Here is a 16,560-nt window from a genome sequence, read left to right as displayed (position 1 = left end):
TTACATCAGTCAGTCATCCTTTTGTCTTTGATAGTGTTACTACAAGGAGAGTTTAATAATATATTTACATAGCAAAGTGTGTTCCACTCTTATAGAGTAAGGTGACCGTCGTGCACTCCTCAATCACTATCCTCATCATCCTGGTTCATAGGTTCTAGGCATGACGGACACATGGAGGAGGAACGGAAGACAAGGACATCCTGAGAACATTCCATGGAACATTGACATCGCCATGCCGATGCTTTCATATTGAGTGTGAGGGAGGGAGGCAGTCTTGGCCTGGAGCATGGCCATACTCACGACACACACAAAGAAGGAGATTCATGCTTTCAGCACAGGCACTTTGACAAACCTTGAGAAGTGAATGGCATGCCTAAATAATAGGTGTAGCCAGGCCTATATAAAAAGTAATAGAAATGTCGACCATGAAAACTAAAGGCAAAAGAAATAGACATAGAAATTAGGGTACTGCTGACTGTTTGATGAATTTACACACAAAGACACAAGCATGCGCGTGCACACACACACACACACACCGCTGTGTGTTGGAGAAGCACAAAAGCGAGCGAAGACAAGAGGCGAAGCGGAGAAATGCCTTTGAAATGTACACCAGTGCCGCCAGCAATGCCGGGCCAGATCTGGGCCGACTCACTACTACCAGCCCGGCGCCACAGAACCCAACAAAGCCCTTGAGCCGGAGCGAGATGCCCAATCATCACAGCAGAGACAGAGGCTGTGTCCCTATTTAGTGCACTACTTTTGACCAGGGCCCATAGGGCTCAGGTCAAAAGTAGTGCACTATATAAGGAATAAGGTGCCATTTGGAATGCAGCCTGTGATACACACTGACCATCCACTCCCACTACTCCCTCCCCAGGGCATTGGCTCCGTGTCCCACCCCCAAACAGGGGACTGTAATTCAGCCATCCAAGGGGCTCCTCTCACCTTACCGCCTGCCTCTCCCTTTGACCCTCCCTACCCAACCCTCAGTATCTCTCAACCGCCTCCTCCTCACTCACTGTGTATGTGTGTGTGTGAGAGAGTGTGTTCACCCCACCAGATGGACCATGAGACCGCACTGCAATTGGAACCCAGAGATCCAGTGACCCTCTGCCTCTGAACCTCTGCCAGAGACCTCTATTCTATCTGAGACAGAAATAAAAAGATATAAAAGTAGGCTGGCACACAAAGAGAGAGGGGGAGAGAGAGAGAGAGGCTGGCAAACAGAGTCAGAGATGCAAGATGATTAATGAATAGAAAGACAAAAACAAATATGGTGTCCTTGGTTTGACACCAGAGGACCTTGTGCATTCATAGTGGAGCTCAATGAGATTGGGCAGAACACAGGATCATATTACCTCTGTCTACCCCCATCTGCCCCTGTCTGGGGTCCAAAGCCACCACTGATACTTCAACAGACGGTGTCATTAGGACCAGGTTATGGTGTCATTATTTTAGGTTTTATATTAAAAAGGGAGAGGTATAAAATGCTAGGAGTCTAACTGATGATATAGTAGGTGCAGAGAACCTGTCCTGTGTAGAGCTGGCCTTTCATTTTTCACTGTCCGTGTACTCATTAAAGCACGTGGAGGTTGTCACAGGGGGTCCAGACTCACCACACCTCACTCTGCTCCCCTCCCTCTATGCCATTCCCTCTACCCACCTTACCCCATTCCCCCAGGAGAGGTATACTCACAGCAGGGGCACCTCCACCACCAGGTGTACCAGGTTACACATCAGCTCTTCCAGCAGTACCTCGCTCCCTGTGTCTGGAGAGAGCGAGAGAGAGAGACTGGGGTTAAGCCAATTACCTAGCCTGTCTCTGCTTTCACCCCCCTTTCAATTAGATCAGCCAGTAGCTAAAATCACTCCCCTACCACGGTAAAAAAAGACCACTGTGCCCATTTCGGATCAACGGGAAGCTGTGGAGAGTGCGACCCAAGCTGACAGGCAAAAATAAGCACATAAGAAGAACACAAGGCACAGTGGGAAGGCTCCATAGGACGCATGGCCTTGATACTGATTAAATATACACTAAGTGGCCAGTTTATCTAGTACTGGGTCGGACCCCCTTTGCCTTCAGAGCAGCCTGAATTCTTCGAGACATGGATTCTACAAGCCAGAAACGTTCCACAGGGATGTTGGTCACACCACCACCACCAGCCTGTACCGCTGACACCAGGCAGGATGGGTCCATGGACTCATGCTGTAAATGCCAAATCCTGACTCTGCCATCAGCATGACACAACAGGAAGCGGGATTCATTGGACCAGGCGATGTTTTTTCACTTCTCAATAGCCCAGTGTTGGTGATCGCGTGCCCACTGGAGCCCCTTCTTCTTGTTTTTAGCTGATATGAGTGGAACCCGGTGTGGTCGACTGCTGCAATAGCCCATCCGTAACAAGGATCGACGAGTTGTGCGTTCCAAGATTCCGTTCAGCACATCACTGTTGTACTGCGCCATTATTTGTCTGTTTGTGGCCTGCCAGTTAGCTTGCACGATTCTTGCCATTCTCCTTCGACCTCTCTCATCAATGAGCTGTTTTCACCCACAGGATTGCCATTGACTGGATGTTTTTGTTTGTCGCGCCATTCTCGGTAAACCCTAGACATTGTCGTGCGTGAAAAGCCCAGGAGAGCGGCCGTTTCTGAGATATTGGATCCGGCGCGCCTGGCACCGACCATCACGCCACTCCCAAAGTCACTCCTTTAGCCTATTCTAACTTTCAATCAAACGGTAAATGATGCCGGTCTGCCTGCTTTCTATAGCAAGCCACGGCCACGTGACTAACTGTCTTTGGGAGCGATCCATTTTTGTGAACTGGGTGGTGTACCTAATAAGTGAGTGTATATACACTAGACTAGTCTATGTTCATTGGCAAAGCCAACAGGGATGAAACATCTCTTGTACATAATTTTATCATGGCAATGTTCATATATTGTTAACCTAATAGGGTTGACTTCAGGGGTTCCTGAATATCACACAGTATATGCTGTATACCTATGCTATATAATATATGTTTAGATATCTTTACACTTCAAATGGCCATTGTAATGGACACAAGTTGCAAACACTATTATAACGTATTATACATATTCAATGTTACTCTCTCCATGTTCAATTTCCTGTGACTACAAGACTATTCCCTGTCTACACATTTATAGTATCACTCTGTGAACACCAACAGAGAAACAACATAAATCACAAGAATAAACACTGCTCTGTCTCAGTTTTGGTTTCTGCAACCCCTGGCAATACACCATTGAACCCCCTCTCTCTCTCACTTCCTTCTTCCATCCCTCTCTCTCTCCATTTCCTTCTACCCCTTCCCACTCTCCCTCCTTCCCTCCAGGGAGAGAGAAGGTTTGAAAGAGACACAGTGGAGGGTGAAGACAGCCTGTTGGCACCATCTCCTCCTCCGTCTCCAACAACTTCCAATTAAGCGTTTCCAGCCCTCCTCTCTGTCCCCCTCTTGTCTATTCCCACTAACGTCCCCCTCTTGTCTATTCCCACTAACGTCCCTCTTTTCTATTCCCACTAACGTCCCCCTCTTTTCTATTCCCACTAACGTCCCCCTCTTTTCTATTCCCACTAACGTCCCCCTCTTTTCTATTCCCACTAACGTCCCCCTCTCTTCCCATCAACGTCAGCCCAACCCTTGGGGACCAAGGGCTTAATGGGAACCCATTCTAGACTACAGAGATGTTATATTAACTCTGATGATGGGATGTGATGCCGTTTTTCCACATTTCTCCCTCTCTCTCCCCCCTCTCTCTGGAAGGGTGACCTACCCAGCAGCCACTGAATACAATACCAGATGAGGAAATGGAGTGACTGAACTTGCAAAGGGATGAATGAAGGAACCGCAGTTCACATAGGCTTAAGTGTGTGGCAGCTTCAGAGTGTGTGTGTTTAAGACATCAGTCACTCAGATTGTGTGTGTGTGTGTGTGTGTGTGTTAGGGTTTCCATTAGCCAGCTATCGGACCGGACGATAAAAATAAAAAAAAGCCGATAAATAAAACTGTTGCCAGCCAAAATGACCGGGAGAAGAAATTTTTTATTGCAAAATAATGCTTATTTATCAACACAGCTATCCCATGTGTACAGCATAAAGAGCTGGATTTCTCCTGCAGCTCCTCAGCAGGTTTCTGCTGAAGTAAAACGTGCTTCTATAAGCCCATTCATGTGCAAGAATTCTAAATGCAATCTTGTTAAAAACTGTTTTCATGGCCACAATTAAAAAGAGCTAGGCCTATTATTTTTATTTCTCAACTGGTAGCCTAATTTTACAATTTACAGCACTTTACAATATGAGCAGGAGGCAGTATGCATTTTGAAAACATAGGCCTACTTAATTGTTTGAAACCTGAATGCTTTACTTCATATTATGAGGCAGGTCTTCCCTTGCTTCAAAGTAGCCTATAGGCAAATCCGACCATGGAAAAGTGGAGGCAATTATTTTATAAAGATTTCATAGGCGGCGCGTTAGTTTCAAGTTTGGGGAAGCTAACAATTTATCCTACCATTTCTACCGATCTGCGTTCCAGTTTTGATTTTCATAAGCGCATTTGTGGAACAGTTTCATTACAATAATAACGTTTTTGTTTCTCAAAATCACATGGTAAAACATAAAAATCGGAATTAAAAAGGTAAAAATCTAAAAGTTAAAATTCAACTAATGCGAGAGCACCAGCCTCTGCAATATGGACACATTATGCATACATTGATACACCGCGATCCATCGGCGGCTAAAGAAATGAGCGCATGGAACTCATAGTCTATGGGCCAATGCAGCAGTAGGCCTATAACTTCCATTGTCAACTCATCTCTCTACTCAACCTGTCTACCTCCCTTTCTATACGTCTTAAACTACTCTTTTTATCAATTCCGTATTACATACATTTACTACTGGTGACATATGTAACAGGGAATTTTAAAAATTAACAATTTAAGGGCAAACAATCACACAATGAAACAATGAATGAACAAGAATTTGGCGGGGGACAGCTGAGTCCTTCTGGAGAGAGACTCGCCTATATCTTCTCCACACACCACTCCCCTTCTTCTTGTCGCAACATTTTAAATTATACTCAAGACACATTATCTTCACACATATTTGAGATGCTTTTCCCTGACAGATGCAACTCAGTAATCAGCTAGGCTTGCTCTGCCCAAATTGCGGGATTCCCAAATAGGCATAGGCCTACAAGCTGTGCAAACCTGGTCAAGACCTACAGGAAACATATGATCTCTGTAATTGCAAACAAAGGTTTCTGTACCAAATATTAAGTTCTGCTTTGCTGATGGATCAAATACTTGTTCTCCCCACTGTATATATATATATATATTTTTTTTAATGGTCCTCGATTCCTCTGTGGCTAAGTCACGCTTTCTGGTGAAGTATTTGAATGATTTGATTTATTTCTGTATAGACAGGAGTAATTATATAATTTGGCAAATGTATTAAAGACTCTCCTGTTCTATTGGTTTTCATATCAACTTTCTTTCGTTGTCCAGAAGCGAAAAGCACAATCCTAGTCATATTAGCAACCCATTCTAGTTGTTGCATCTTTAGATTCCCCCTCTTTCTACGTTTCTAAAGGAGATTTTTTATCTCTGATACATATGGAACTGCTCTCATCAGGTGCACTGTTTAGAATTGAGTTTTCCCGCTAATTGCATTTTGGCAAATGTTTGAAAATTATGTTTTATTGGCTGCTTCATTACAGGAGTTGCATGTTCTGTTCAGATGAATTATCATAATCTAAATGTGATTTCTGTCATACTGAGCACTGTGGTTGGACGCCCTCCTAATAGGTTATGCACCCAATGCATACAGGTCTGGTAAATTTCTCAAATGGCCGGTAAATAAAAATATTCTAGGTCACGGTGCCCGGCACCACGAAACCGTGTTGTGTGTGCGTGTACTCCGTGCAAATGTTTTCTTTTTCATAGGTCAAAGTAAAACACACAATGTAATTTCCCAATAATTCACCATACAACTAAGATGTTTCCCCCTTTCTCTCCTTGGTTTTACTGAAAAGCAAAACATTTCCCACTATACAGGATGATTCCCTCACCATCACATCAGACTAAATTCACTCAGATGGTTAGCTAGGCTATGTGATCACTGTAAATTATTTCTCGCTCATAGGCATGTAGTAAAACAAAGACCATATTTTCCCCATAATTTACTCTTACTGGCAGGGGATAAATGAAAGAAAAAAGCAGCCATAATAACCGCAGTTCACTGTGTGGCACCTTCAGACCAAAGGTGGCTGATGGCACCTTAATTGGGGAGGACCCGGCTGGAACGGAATAAATGGAATGTTTTCGAACACGTCAAACATGTGGTTTCCATGGGTTTGATTCCATTCCATTCACTCCATTCCAGCCATTATTATGAGCTGTCCTCCCCTCAGCAGCCTCCTGTGCTTCACACGGTGTGTTTAAGACATCGTCAGTCTCTGTATGTGTTCTGTGAAATTCACCATTTGCCTCAGAGTAAATCACATCATTTCCTCATCATTTACTTAATCAAAATGTTTACTCTTTTCCTCACTTGTTTTACTATAAAGAGAAGCATTTCCCAATTCCCACACTAACTGCTCTCTTGCACTCTCCCATCTGCATTGACACACTGTACTGGCCGTGCTTCAGTATCGGAAAGGGGGATGGATTCGGAGGTGGAGAGACATGTGTGCGTGTTTGTCAGTGTGTGGAGGGATGGATAAAGAATACAGGTCTGGAGATGGATGGAGGGATTTCTCTCACTCACCACAGGAGCCTGGCACCCTCTCCTGGTAGGAGAACTGTAAGTGCAGCTCCTCCTCTGTCATCTCCCTGATGAAGACTTTGAGCAGGCAGCGGATCATGAACAAGGCATTGTGGGCCTGCCAGATGAACAGCTGACTGGAAAGGGGGGGGAAAGAAGATTACTTTGTCAATTGTCAGAGAGTCACTGGTTGAGATTTGTAAGACAAGAGTAATCTAGGCATCGTAATTCACACAAATACTAAACATGAAAATCAGGCACTCATTCCATTGTGTCAAATATGCTCATTGTTGACGTAAACTGATTTGGTTGGATATCTTATTAAGTCCTGAGTACCACTATCTATAGACTGGGGGGAGGGGTTGATGGGAACTGTGGACATAGTAAACAACCCTGTCATAAAAACGTGTGGCAAGGTGGCCTTGTCAAGGTTATAGACAGAGGACATCCTGTGACATAGAGATGTCCTGTGGCCCCTTGGCTTGTCCTCAGACTGACTGGCTCCTTCAGGGAGACAGCAGTTGTGACTCGTGACACATCCGCTACAGAGACACGCAGCAGTAGCCTTGACTACTTGTCTACTCTCAGTCACAGACAGTTACCACAGCCAGGAAGGATGGATGAGCCTCTGCTCTGATCTCTGGTGGTCACCAGGTCATATAAGCACACCAACCAAGCCAACACTCACATAAACAAGTCACAGCAGGTGACAACAGTCATGACTCGTGACAACAGTCGTGACTTGTGACATCTGCTATAGAGACACAACAGCAGCCTTGACTACCACCGAGGAAAAGAGCAACCTCTCACAGTGACAACAGCCATGACAGTCACACACATGTACCACCAGTTCATTTAAGCCCACCAATCAACACTAACAAACACACACATACAAGCCAATATTATGACCAAAGGCATGTCCCAACAGTTCATGTAAGCACACTAACCAACACTTATAATCAAGCCAATATATGACCAAAGCAGCTGCATGCCTTTTAAATAAGCACACCAACACCCACATCAATACACATTCAAGCCAATATTATGACCAAAGTAATACAGGTAACTGCCAAAATAAAATAAAGAAAACAAGTATATTGAAAGCAGATGCTTCCACACAGGTGTGGTTCCTGAGTTAATTAAGCAATTAACATCCCATCATGGTCATGTATAAAAATGCCCAGCTGCCCATTATTTTGGCTCCATGGCTAGAAGAGATCTCAGTGATTTTGGAAGAGGGGTCTCAAAGGAGCATAGGGGGATAAAAGTGTGTGTGTGTGTGTGTGTGTGCAGGGTTCAACACTAACTTGTTCTACTGGTAGCACTGGTGCTATCAACTTTTTCAGTTGGTGGAACCAGCACATGATTTGGTCGCACCATTTATTTAAACAATTGATAATGACCTGGCCTGAGTCCCATAATGCACCTGCATTCCATACAGAACCAGGCTAATAATGACTATCCATGTTTAAATTAGCATGCCCTTGTGTTCTTACATTGGATAGATTTACTGTAACAGCAAAGAAAAGAGACTTAAAATAAAGTGCAAAATGTATTTACTGCAGATTTCACAGTGCCATGTTTTCTTTTCTGTGAAAACTTCTAGTGCGCAGAATTTGAAGATCTTTTTTTAAATTTGATACCAAAATGATACTATGACAAAAAACAAACAAAAACGGGGAGGACTGATTTCCACCTGTTTTTTCAGGTTTCCGCTCTCTAAATCACACTTTTTAAATATAAAAACAAAACAAAAAGTCCACAACAATACTTGAACCGCATAAAAGGGACAATTTTTTTAGTCTGAGAATCTGATAATATTTTTTTATGGTGTAGTTACCCTTTAATTCAGGTGCACACCAGCCAGACAATTGTGTTTGGCTAGCGGTGTTTCTGTAGCGCACTTGTGGAGTTTTCAAAACTAATGGCCACTGGATTGATGCAAATAATCATTATTCTGCCAGGTATGCTACTTTGTAGTTACTTTGCTTACCTATTCTTGCCTTAGCATTTACTGGTAGATATCATAACTTGGAACATCTTTCCTACTGCTGTCGGTCATCGGTAAGCTGTTCCAAGCAACAACCAGCTGTTTGAGAGCTGCGCACTCTCATGCCTGATAGATGATATATAGGCTATATTTGTGCAGCGCACGTGATAAATAATCAACATAATGAACTAACAGCTTCAGGAATCCCTGTGTTTTTAATAAATTATCTAGCCTAGATTAAAAATAGCATTATTACTATTTATTTTTTCACTGGCCACTGACAGGGATGATTGACTGGGCTGGAGGGTTTCTAAAACCTGCCCGGGCCAGCCCTGTGGGCTATGTGGAGCCCTAACGTATTGCTTGGTGACCTAAACTGGGATATGCTTAACACCCGGGCCGTCCTACAATCTAAACTAGATGCCCTCAATCTCACACAAATTATCAAGGAACCTACCAGGTACAACCCTAAATCCGTTAACATGGGTACCCTCATAGATATCATCCTGACTAATTTACCTTCTAAATACACCTCCGCTGTCTTCAACCAGGATCTCAGCGATCACTGCCTCATTGCCTGCGTCCGTAATGGGTCCGCAGTCAAACGACCACCCCTCATCACTGTCAAACGCTCCCTAAAACACTTCAGCGAGCAGGCCTTTCTAATTGACCTGGCCTGGGTATCCTGGATGGATATTGACATCATTCCGTCAGTAGAGGATGCCTGGTTGTTCTTTAAAAGTGCTTTCTTCTCCATCTTAAATAAGCATGCCCCATTCAAAAAATTCAGAACTAAGAACAGATATAGCCCCTGGTTCACCCCAGACTTGACTGCCCTTAACCAGCACAAAAACATCCTGTGGCGTACTGCATTAGCATCGAACAGCCCCCGCGATATGCAACTTTTCAGGGAAGTCAGGAACCAATATACACAATCAGTTAGGAAAGCAAAGGCTAGCTTTTTCAAACAGAAATTTGCATCCTGTAGCACTAACTCCAAAAAGTTTTGGGACACTAAAGTCCATGGAGAATAACACCACCTTCCCACAGCTGCCCACTGCACTGAGGCTAGGAAACACTGTCACTACCGATAAATCTACAATAATCGACAATTTCAACAAGCATTTTGCTACGGCTGGCCATACTTTCCACCTGGCTACCCCTACCCCGACCACCAGCTCTGCACCCTCCGCTACAACTTGCCCATGCCCCCCCTGCATCTCCTTCACCCAAATTCAGATAGCTGATGTTCTGAAAGAGCTGCAAAATCTGGACCCCTACAAATCAGCTGGGCTAGACAATCTGGACACTTTCTTTCTAAAATTACCCGCCGAAATTGTCGCAACCCCTATTACCAGCCTGTTTAAAATCTTTCGTATCGTCTGAGGTCCCCAGAGATTGGAAAGCTGCCGCGGTCATCCCCTTCTTCAAAAGGGGGTGACACTCTAGATCCAAACTGTTACAGACCCATATCCATCCTGCCCTGCCTTTCGAAAGTCAAGTTAACAAACAGATCACCGACCATTTCGAATACCACCGTACCTTCTCCGCTATGCAATCTGGTTTCCGAGCTGATCATGGGTGCACCTCAGCCATGCTCAAGGTCCTAAACGATATTATAACCGCGATCGATAAAAGACAGTACTGTGCAGCCGTCTTCATCGACCTGGCCAAGGCTTTCGACTCCGTCAATCACCGCATTCTTATTGGCAGACTAAATAGCCTTGGTTTCTCAAATGACTGCCTCGCCTGGTTCACCAACTACTTCTCAGATAGAGTTTAGTGTGTCAAATCGGAGGGCCTGTTGTCTGGACCTCTGGCAGTCTTTATGGGGGTGCCACAGGATTCAATTCTCGGGACGACTCTATTCTCTGTGTATATCAATGATGTCGCTCTTGCTGCTGGTGACTCTCAGATCCACCTCTACGCAGACGACACCATTTTCTATACATCTGGCCCTTCATTGGACACTGTGTTAACAAACCTCCAAACGAGCTTCAATGCCATACAGCACTCCTTCCGTAGCCTCCAACTGCTCTTAAACACTAGTAAAACTAAATGCATGCTCTTCAATCGAACACAGCTTGTACACGCCCGCCCGACTAGAATCACTACTCTCGGCGGGTCTGACTTCGAATATGTGGACAACTACAAATACCTAGGTGTCTGGTTAGACCGTAAACTCTACTTCCCGACTCACATTAAGCATCTCCAATCCAAAGTTAAATCTAGAATCGGCTTCCTATTTCGCAACAAAGCCTCCTTCACTCATGCTGCCAAACATGCCCTCGTAAAACTGACTATCCTACCGATCCTTGACTTCGGCGATGTCATTTACAAAATAGCCTCCAACACTCTACTCAGCAAATTGGATGTAGTCTATCACAGTGCCATCCGTTTTGTCACCAAAGCCCCATATACTACCCACCATTGTGACCTGTACGCTCTCGTTGGCTGGCCCTCACTACATATTCGTCGCCAAACCCACTGGCTCCAGGTCATCTATAAATCACTGCTAGGCAAATCCCCACCTTATCTTAGCTCATTGGTCACCATAGCAACACCCACCCGTAGTATGCACTCCAGCAGGTATATCTCACTGGTCATCCCAAAAGCCAACACCTCCTTTGGCCGCCATTCCTTCATGTTCTCTGCTGCCAATGACTGGAACGAACTGCAAAAATCTCTGAAGCTGGAGACTCTTATCTCCCTCACTAACTTTAAGCATCAGTTGTCAGAGCAGCTTACCGATCACTGCACCTGTACACAGCCCATCTGTAATTAGCCCACCCAACTACCTCATCCCCATATTGTTATTTATTTAGCTTATTTGCTCCCCAGTATCTCTGTTTGCACATCATCTTCTGCACATCTATCATTCCAGTGTTAATACTAAATTGTAATTATTTTTGCACTATGGCCTATTTATTGCCTTACCTCCATAACTTACTACATTTGCACACACTGTATAGATTTTCTATTGTGTTATTGACAGTACATTTTGTTTATCCCATATGTAACTCTGTGTTGTTGTTGTTTTTAAATCGCACTGCTTTGCTTTATCTTGGCCAGGTCGCAGTTGTAAATGAGAACTTGTTCTCAACTGGCTTACCTGGTTAAATAAAGGTTAAATAAAAAATACAAATAAAAAAAACGCACAGACAGGGGCATTCCCATGCTGTTGTTGCCTTTTCAGAAAGTAGGTTTATTTCTGGCCAATTGCACATTACTGTTTGAATATATTAAATCTAATAAAAAAAGAAGCAAATTGTGAACGAAAAACTAACGTGACCAGGAAAAAATTCACATCCTTGTGACCAATTTAAAAAAGTGTGTCGCACTGCCAAGTCAAATGATCGCAAATGTGACTGTTTTGGTCGCGGTATCGAACCCTGGTGTGTGTGTGTGTGTGTCTCAGTCACCAGATCTCAACCCAATTGAACACTTAGTGGAGATTCTGGAGCAGCGCTTTAAACAGCATTTTCCACCACCAACAAAACATCAAATGATGGAAATTCTTATGGAAGAATGGTGCCGCGTCCCTCCAATAGAGTTCCAGACACTTGTAAAATCTATCCAAGGAAGTATTGAAGTTATTCAGGCAGTTCGTGGTGGCCCAACACCCTATTAAGACACTTTACGTAAGTGTTTCCTTTATTTTGGGAGTTACTACTAGCTTCTAACTGTGGCGAGGTTGTATGTGAATCCTTGTGAGGACACCCACCATTGTACGAGTGACATGACCCGCACAGTTCTATGAGAACGAGCGTAGCTTTGCAGTTCACACAAACATCAATATCTTTACATTTTGGAATTTTTTATGTGTTTTAATGTTTTTCTCCAAGAGTTTTCCCATGCAGACACCTTTCCACCACCGCACACATCTGGTCCATCAGATCTAGTTGGTAAACATCGAGCCGCCCTTATTCCACTAATTACTATGAAGTTTTAGTTGCTGTCTCTTACTTACTGGAATCTGACAGCTGGTGTCTGAGAACCGCTGGTGTGTCTCTTGCCTTACAGCTGCTCCTCTTCTTTTATAAGTGACCATAAGTGGGATCTCTCACGGGTGTCATTAGACCGCACAGCCACTTCCGATCCACAACTACGGTTCACATCTTGTGACAAAATCCCATGTGGTTCATGACCAGAACGAACCAAAACACAATGTAAATGACCCATGCCCAATGCAAATATGCCTCCAATTATGTGGGTAAAAGTGGAAAACCAGATTGAAGGGAGGAATAACTAACTCACTCCACCCTCAGGTTTATGAATGAAACATCAGATCATCTGGATTTCAAATTGGATGAGTTGGATCTCCCATCCAGAGTGATGTTGGGTTTGTCACCAACACATCCCAAACTATACCTTTGGGTGGATTCCCATGGGAAATGGAAAATGTAAATGGTTCTGCTACAGCATTACCACTAAATAATGAGTACAGCACAAGGCATATTTATTGCTAAACTATCCATGTCAATGTCCAAAACTCTAGGCCTACATCTGGATTCCCATGGGAAACGTCAATGGCTTGAGCATGACCATATCATCCCAGTCATTGACTTAAACATAAGGCGTACAACACAGGGCATAGGTCTACTTATTATTGAACTACTCAATTGAGATCACTGATTCCCATCCCATCACTTGTTCTTGGAACAGCACTTGTTATTTGGTTTTACACACAGTACTCACTCTTGGCATTCTGTGGATATTTTCAACTCTTTGGTTCTTCCCAGGAAAATTCTCACCAGGGCTCCAAAATTCCCTGTTCTGGGATTGTTCTCAACTGTAGGAGGGACAGAGAAAAGAGGAGAGAGGAAGACACAGCACATGGTATTAAAAAATAACTGCTTGGTGATTCTGACACACAGTACATCAATAATCTACACTGAACAGAAATATAAACGCAACATGTAAAGTGTTGGTCAAGTTTCATGAGCTGAAATAAAAGATCCCAGAAATGTTCCATACGGACAAAAAGCTTAATTCTCTGAAATATGTTTATATCCCTGTTAGTGACCATTTCTCCTTTGCCATGATAATCCAGCCACCTGACAGGTGTGGCATATCAAAAAGCTAATTAAACAGCATGATCATTACACAGGTGCACATTGTACTGGGGACAATAAAAGTACACTCTAAAATATGCTGTTTTGTCACACAACACAATGCCACAGATGTCTCAAGTTGAGGGAGCTTGCAATTGGCATGCTGACTGCAGAAATGTCCACCAGAGCTGTTGCCAGAGAATTGAATGTTCATTTCTCTACCAACGTAGTTTTAGAGAATTTGGCAATACATCCAACCGGCCTCACAACCGCAGACCACGTGTATGGCGTCGTGTGGGTGAGCGGTTTGCTAATGTCAAAGTTGTGAACAGAGTGCCCCATGGTGGCGGTGGGGTTATGGTACGGGCAGGCATAAGCTATGGACAACAAACACAATTGCATTTTATCGATGGAAATTTGAATGCATAGAGATCCTGTGACAAGATCCTGAGGCACAATGTTGTGCCATTCATCCGCCGCCATCACCACGTTTCAGCATGATAATGCACAACCCCATGTCACAAGGATCTGTACACAATTCCTGTAAGCTGAAAATGTCCCAGTTCTTCCATGGCCTGCATACTCACAAGACATGTTACCCAATGAGCATGTTTGGGATGCTCTGGATCGACGTGTACGACAGCGTGTTCCAGTTCCCGCCAATATCCAGCAACTTTGCACAGCCATTGAAGAGGAGTGCCACAGGCCACAATAAACAGCCTGATCAACTCTAGGCGAAGGAGATCTGTTGCGCTGCATGAGGCAAATGGTGGTCACACTAGATACTGACATATGTATACCCAGTCATGTGAAATCCATAGATTGGGGCCTAATGAATATATTTCAACTGACTTATTTCCTTATTTGAACTGTAACTAAGTAAAATCTTAGAAATTGCTGCATGTTGCGTTTATATTTTTGTTCAGTATGTATGCATGTACAGTACCAGTCATAAGTTTGGACACACTTACTCATTCAAGGGTTTTTCTTTATTTTTAGTATTTTCAGCATTGTAGAATAATAGTGAAGACATCAAATCTTTGAAATAACACATATGGAATCATGTAGTAACCAAAAAACTGTTAAACAAATCAAAATGTTTTATATTTGAGATTCTTCAAAGCAGCCACCCTTTGCCTTGATGACAACTTTGCACACTCTTGGCATTCTCTCAACCAGCTTCACCTGGCTTTTCCAACAGTCTTGAAGGAGTTCCCACACATGCTGAGCACTTGTTGGCTGCTTTTCCTTCACTCTGCCATCCGACTCATCCCAAACCATCTCAATTGGGTTGAGGTCGGGGGATTGTGGAGGCCAGGTCATCTGATGCAGCACTACATCACTCTCCTTCTTGATAAAATAGCCCTTACACAGCCTGGAGGTGTGTTGGGTCATTGTCCTGTGAAAAACAAATGATAGTCCCACTAATCCCAAACCAGATGGGATGGCGTATCGCTGCATAACACTGTGGTAGCTATGCTGGTTAAGTGAGCCTTGAAATCTAAATAAATCACAGACAGTGTCACCAGCAAAGCACCCCCACACCATAACACCTCCTCCTCCATGCGTCACAGTGGGAAATACACATGCGGAGATCATCCGTTCACCCATACCGTGTCTCACACAGACACTGCGGTTTGAACCAAAAATCTCAAATTTGGACTCCAGACCAAAGGACAAATTTCCACCGGTCTAATGTCCATCACTCGTGTTTCTTAGCCCAAGCAGGTCTCCTCTTCTTATTGGTGTCTTTTAGTAGTGGTTTCTTTGCAGCAATTTGACCATGAAGGCCAGATTCACAGTCCCCTCTAAACAGTTGATGTTGAGATGTGTCTGTTACTTGAACTCTGTGAAGCATTTATTTGGGCTGCAATTTCTGAGGCTGGTAACTCTAATGAACTTATCCTCTGCAGCAGAGATAACTCTGGGTCTTCTATCCCTATGGTGGTCCTCATGAGAGCCAGTTTCATCATTGCGCTTGATGGTTTTTGCGACTGCACTTGAAGAAACTTTCAAAGTTCATGAAATGTTCAGGATTAACTGACCTTCATGTCTTAAAGTAATGATGGACTGTCGTTTCTCTTTGCTTATTTGAGCTGTTTGTGCCATAATACGGACTTGGACTTTTACCAAGTAGGGCTATCTTCTGTATACCCCCCCCCCCCCCCCCCCCCCACCTACCTTGTCACAACACAACTGATTGGCTTAAACACATTAAGAAGGAAATAAATCCCACAAATGAACTTTTAAGGTGGCACACCTGTTAATTGAAATGCATTCCTGGTGACTACCTCATGAAGCTGGTTGATAGAATGCCAAGAGTGTGAAAAGCTGTCATCAAGGCAAAGGGTGGCTATTTGAAGAATCTGAAATATAAAATATATTTTGATTTGTTTAACACTTTTTTGGTTACTACATGATTCCATATGTGTTATTTCATAGTTGATGTCTTCACTATTATTCTACAATGTAAAAACATTAAAAAATAAAGAAAAACCCTTGAATGAGTAGGTGGCGTCCAAACTTTTGATTGGTAGTGTACATACATACATACAATTCAGAAAGTATTCAGACCCCTAGACTTTTTCCACAGTTAGGTTACAGCCTTATTCTAAAATTGATTAAATCGTTTTTTTTCCCCCTCATCAACCTACACACAATACTCCATAGTGACAAAGCAAAAACAGAGCTCCAGAGTTCCTCTGTGGAGATGGGAGAACCTTCCAGAAGGACAACCA

General features: G+C 43.5%; 1 protein-coding gene across 1 annotated transcript in view; it reads right to left on the bottom strand.

Annotated features, from left to right (window-relative positions):
* The window catches only part of LOC311128499 (dymeclin-like), a 157,094-nt gene that overhangs the window by 124,706 nt on the left and 15,828 nt on the right, over window positions 1-16,560 (bottom strand). Inside the window, exons 4-6 of the mRNA XM_084160676.1 lie at window positions 13,467-13,560; window positions 6,782-6,915; window positions 1,697-1,769 (exon numbers count right to left, since the gene is read on the bottom strand). Coding sequence (XP_084016802.1) covers window positions 1,697-1,769; window positions 6,782-6,915; window positions 13,467-13,560 — 301 coding nt within the window. The remainder of the gene's footprint in view (window positions 1-1,696; window positions 1,770-6,781; window positions 6,916-13,466; window positions 13,561-16,560) is intronic.

Source organism: Coregonus lavaretus, assembly GCF_964263955.1.
Source record: "Coregonus lavaretus genome assembly, chromosome: 4".
NCBI classification, from domain to species: Eukaryota; Metazoa; Chordata; class Actinopteri; order Salmoniformes; family Salmonidae; genus Coregonus; species Coregonus lavaretus.
The sequence above is the reverse complement of the archived record's forward strand: the minus strand, read 5'-3'. Positions and strand labels throughout refer to the sequence as shown.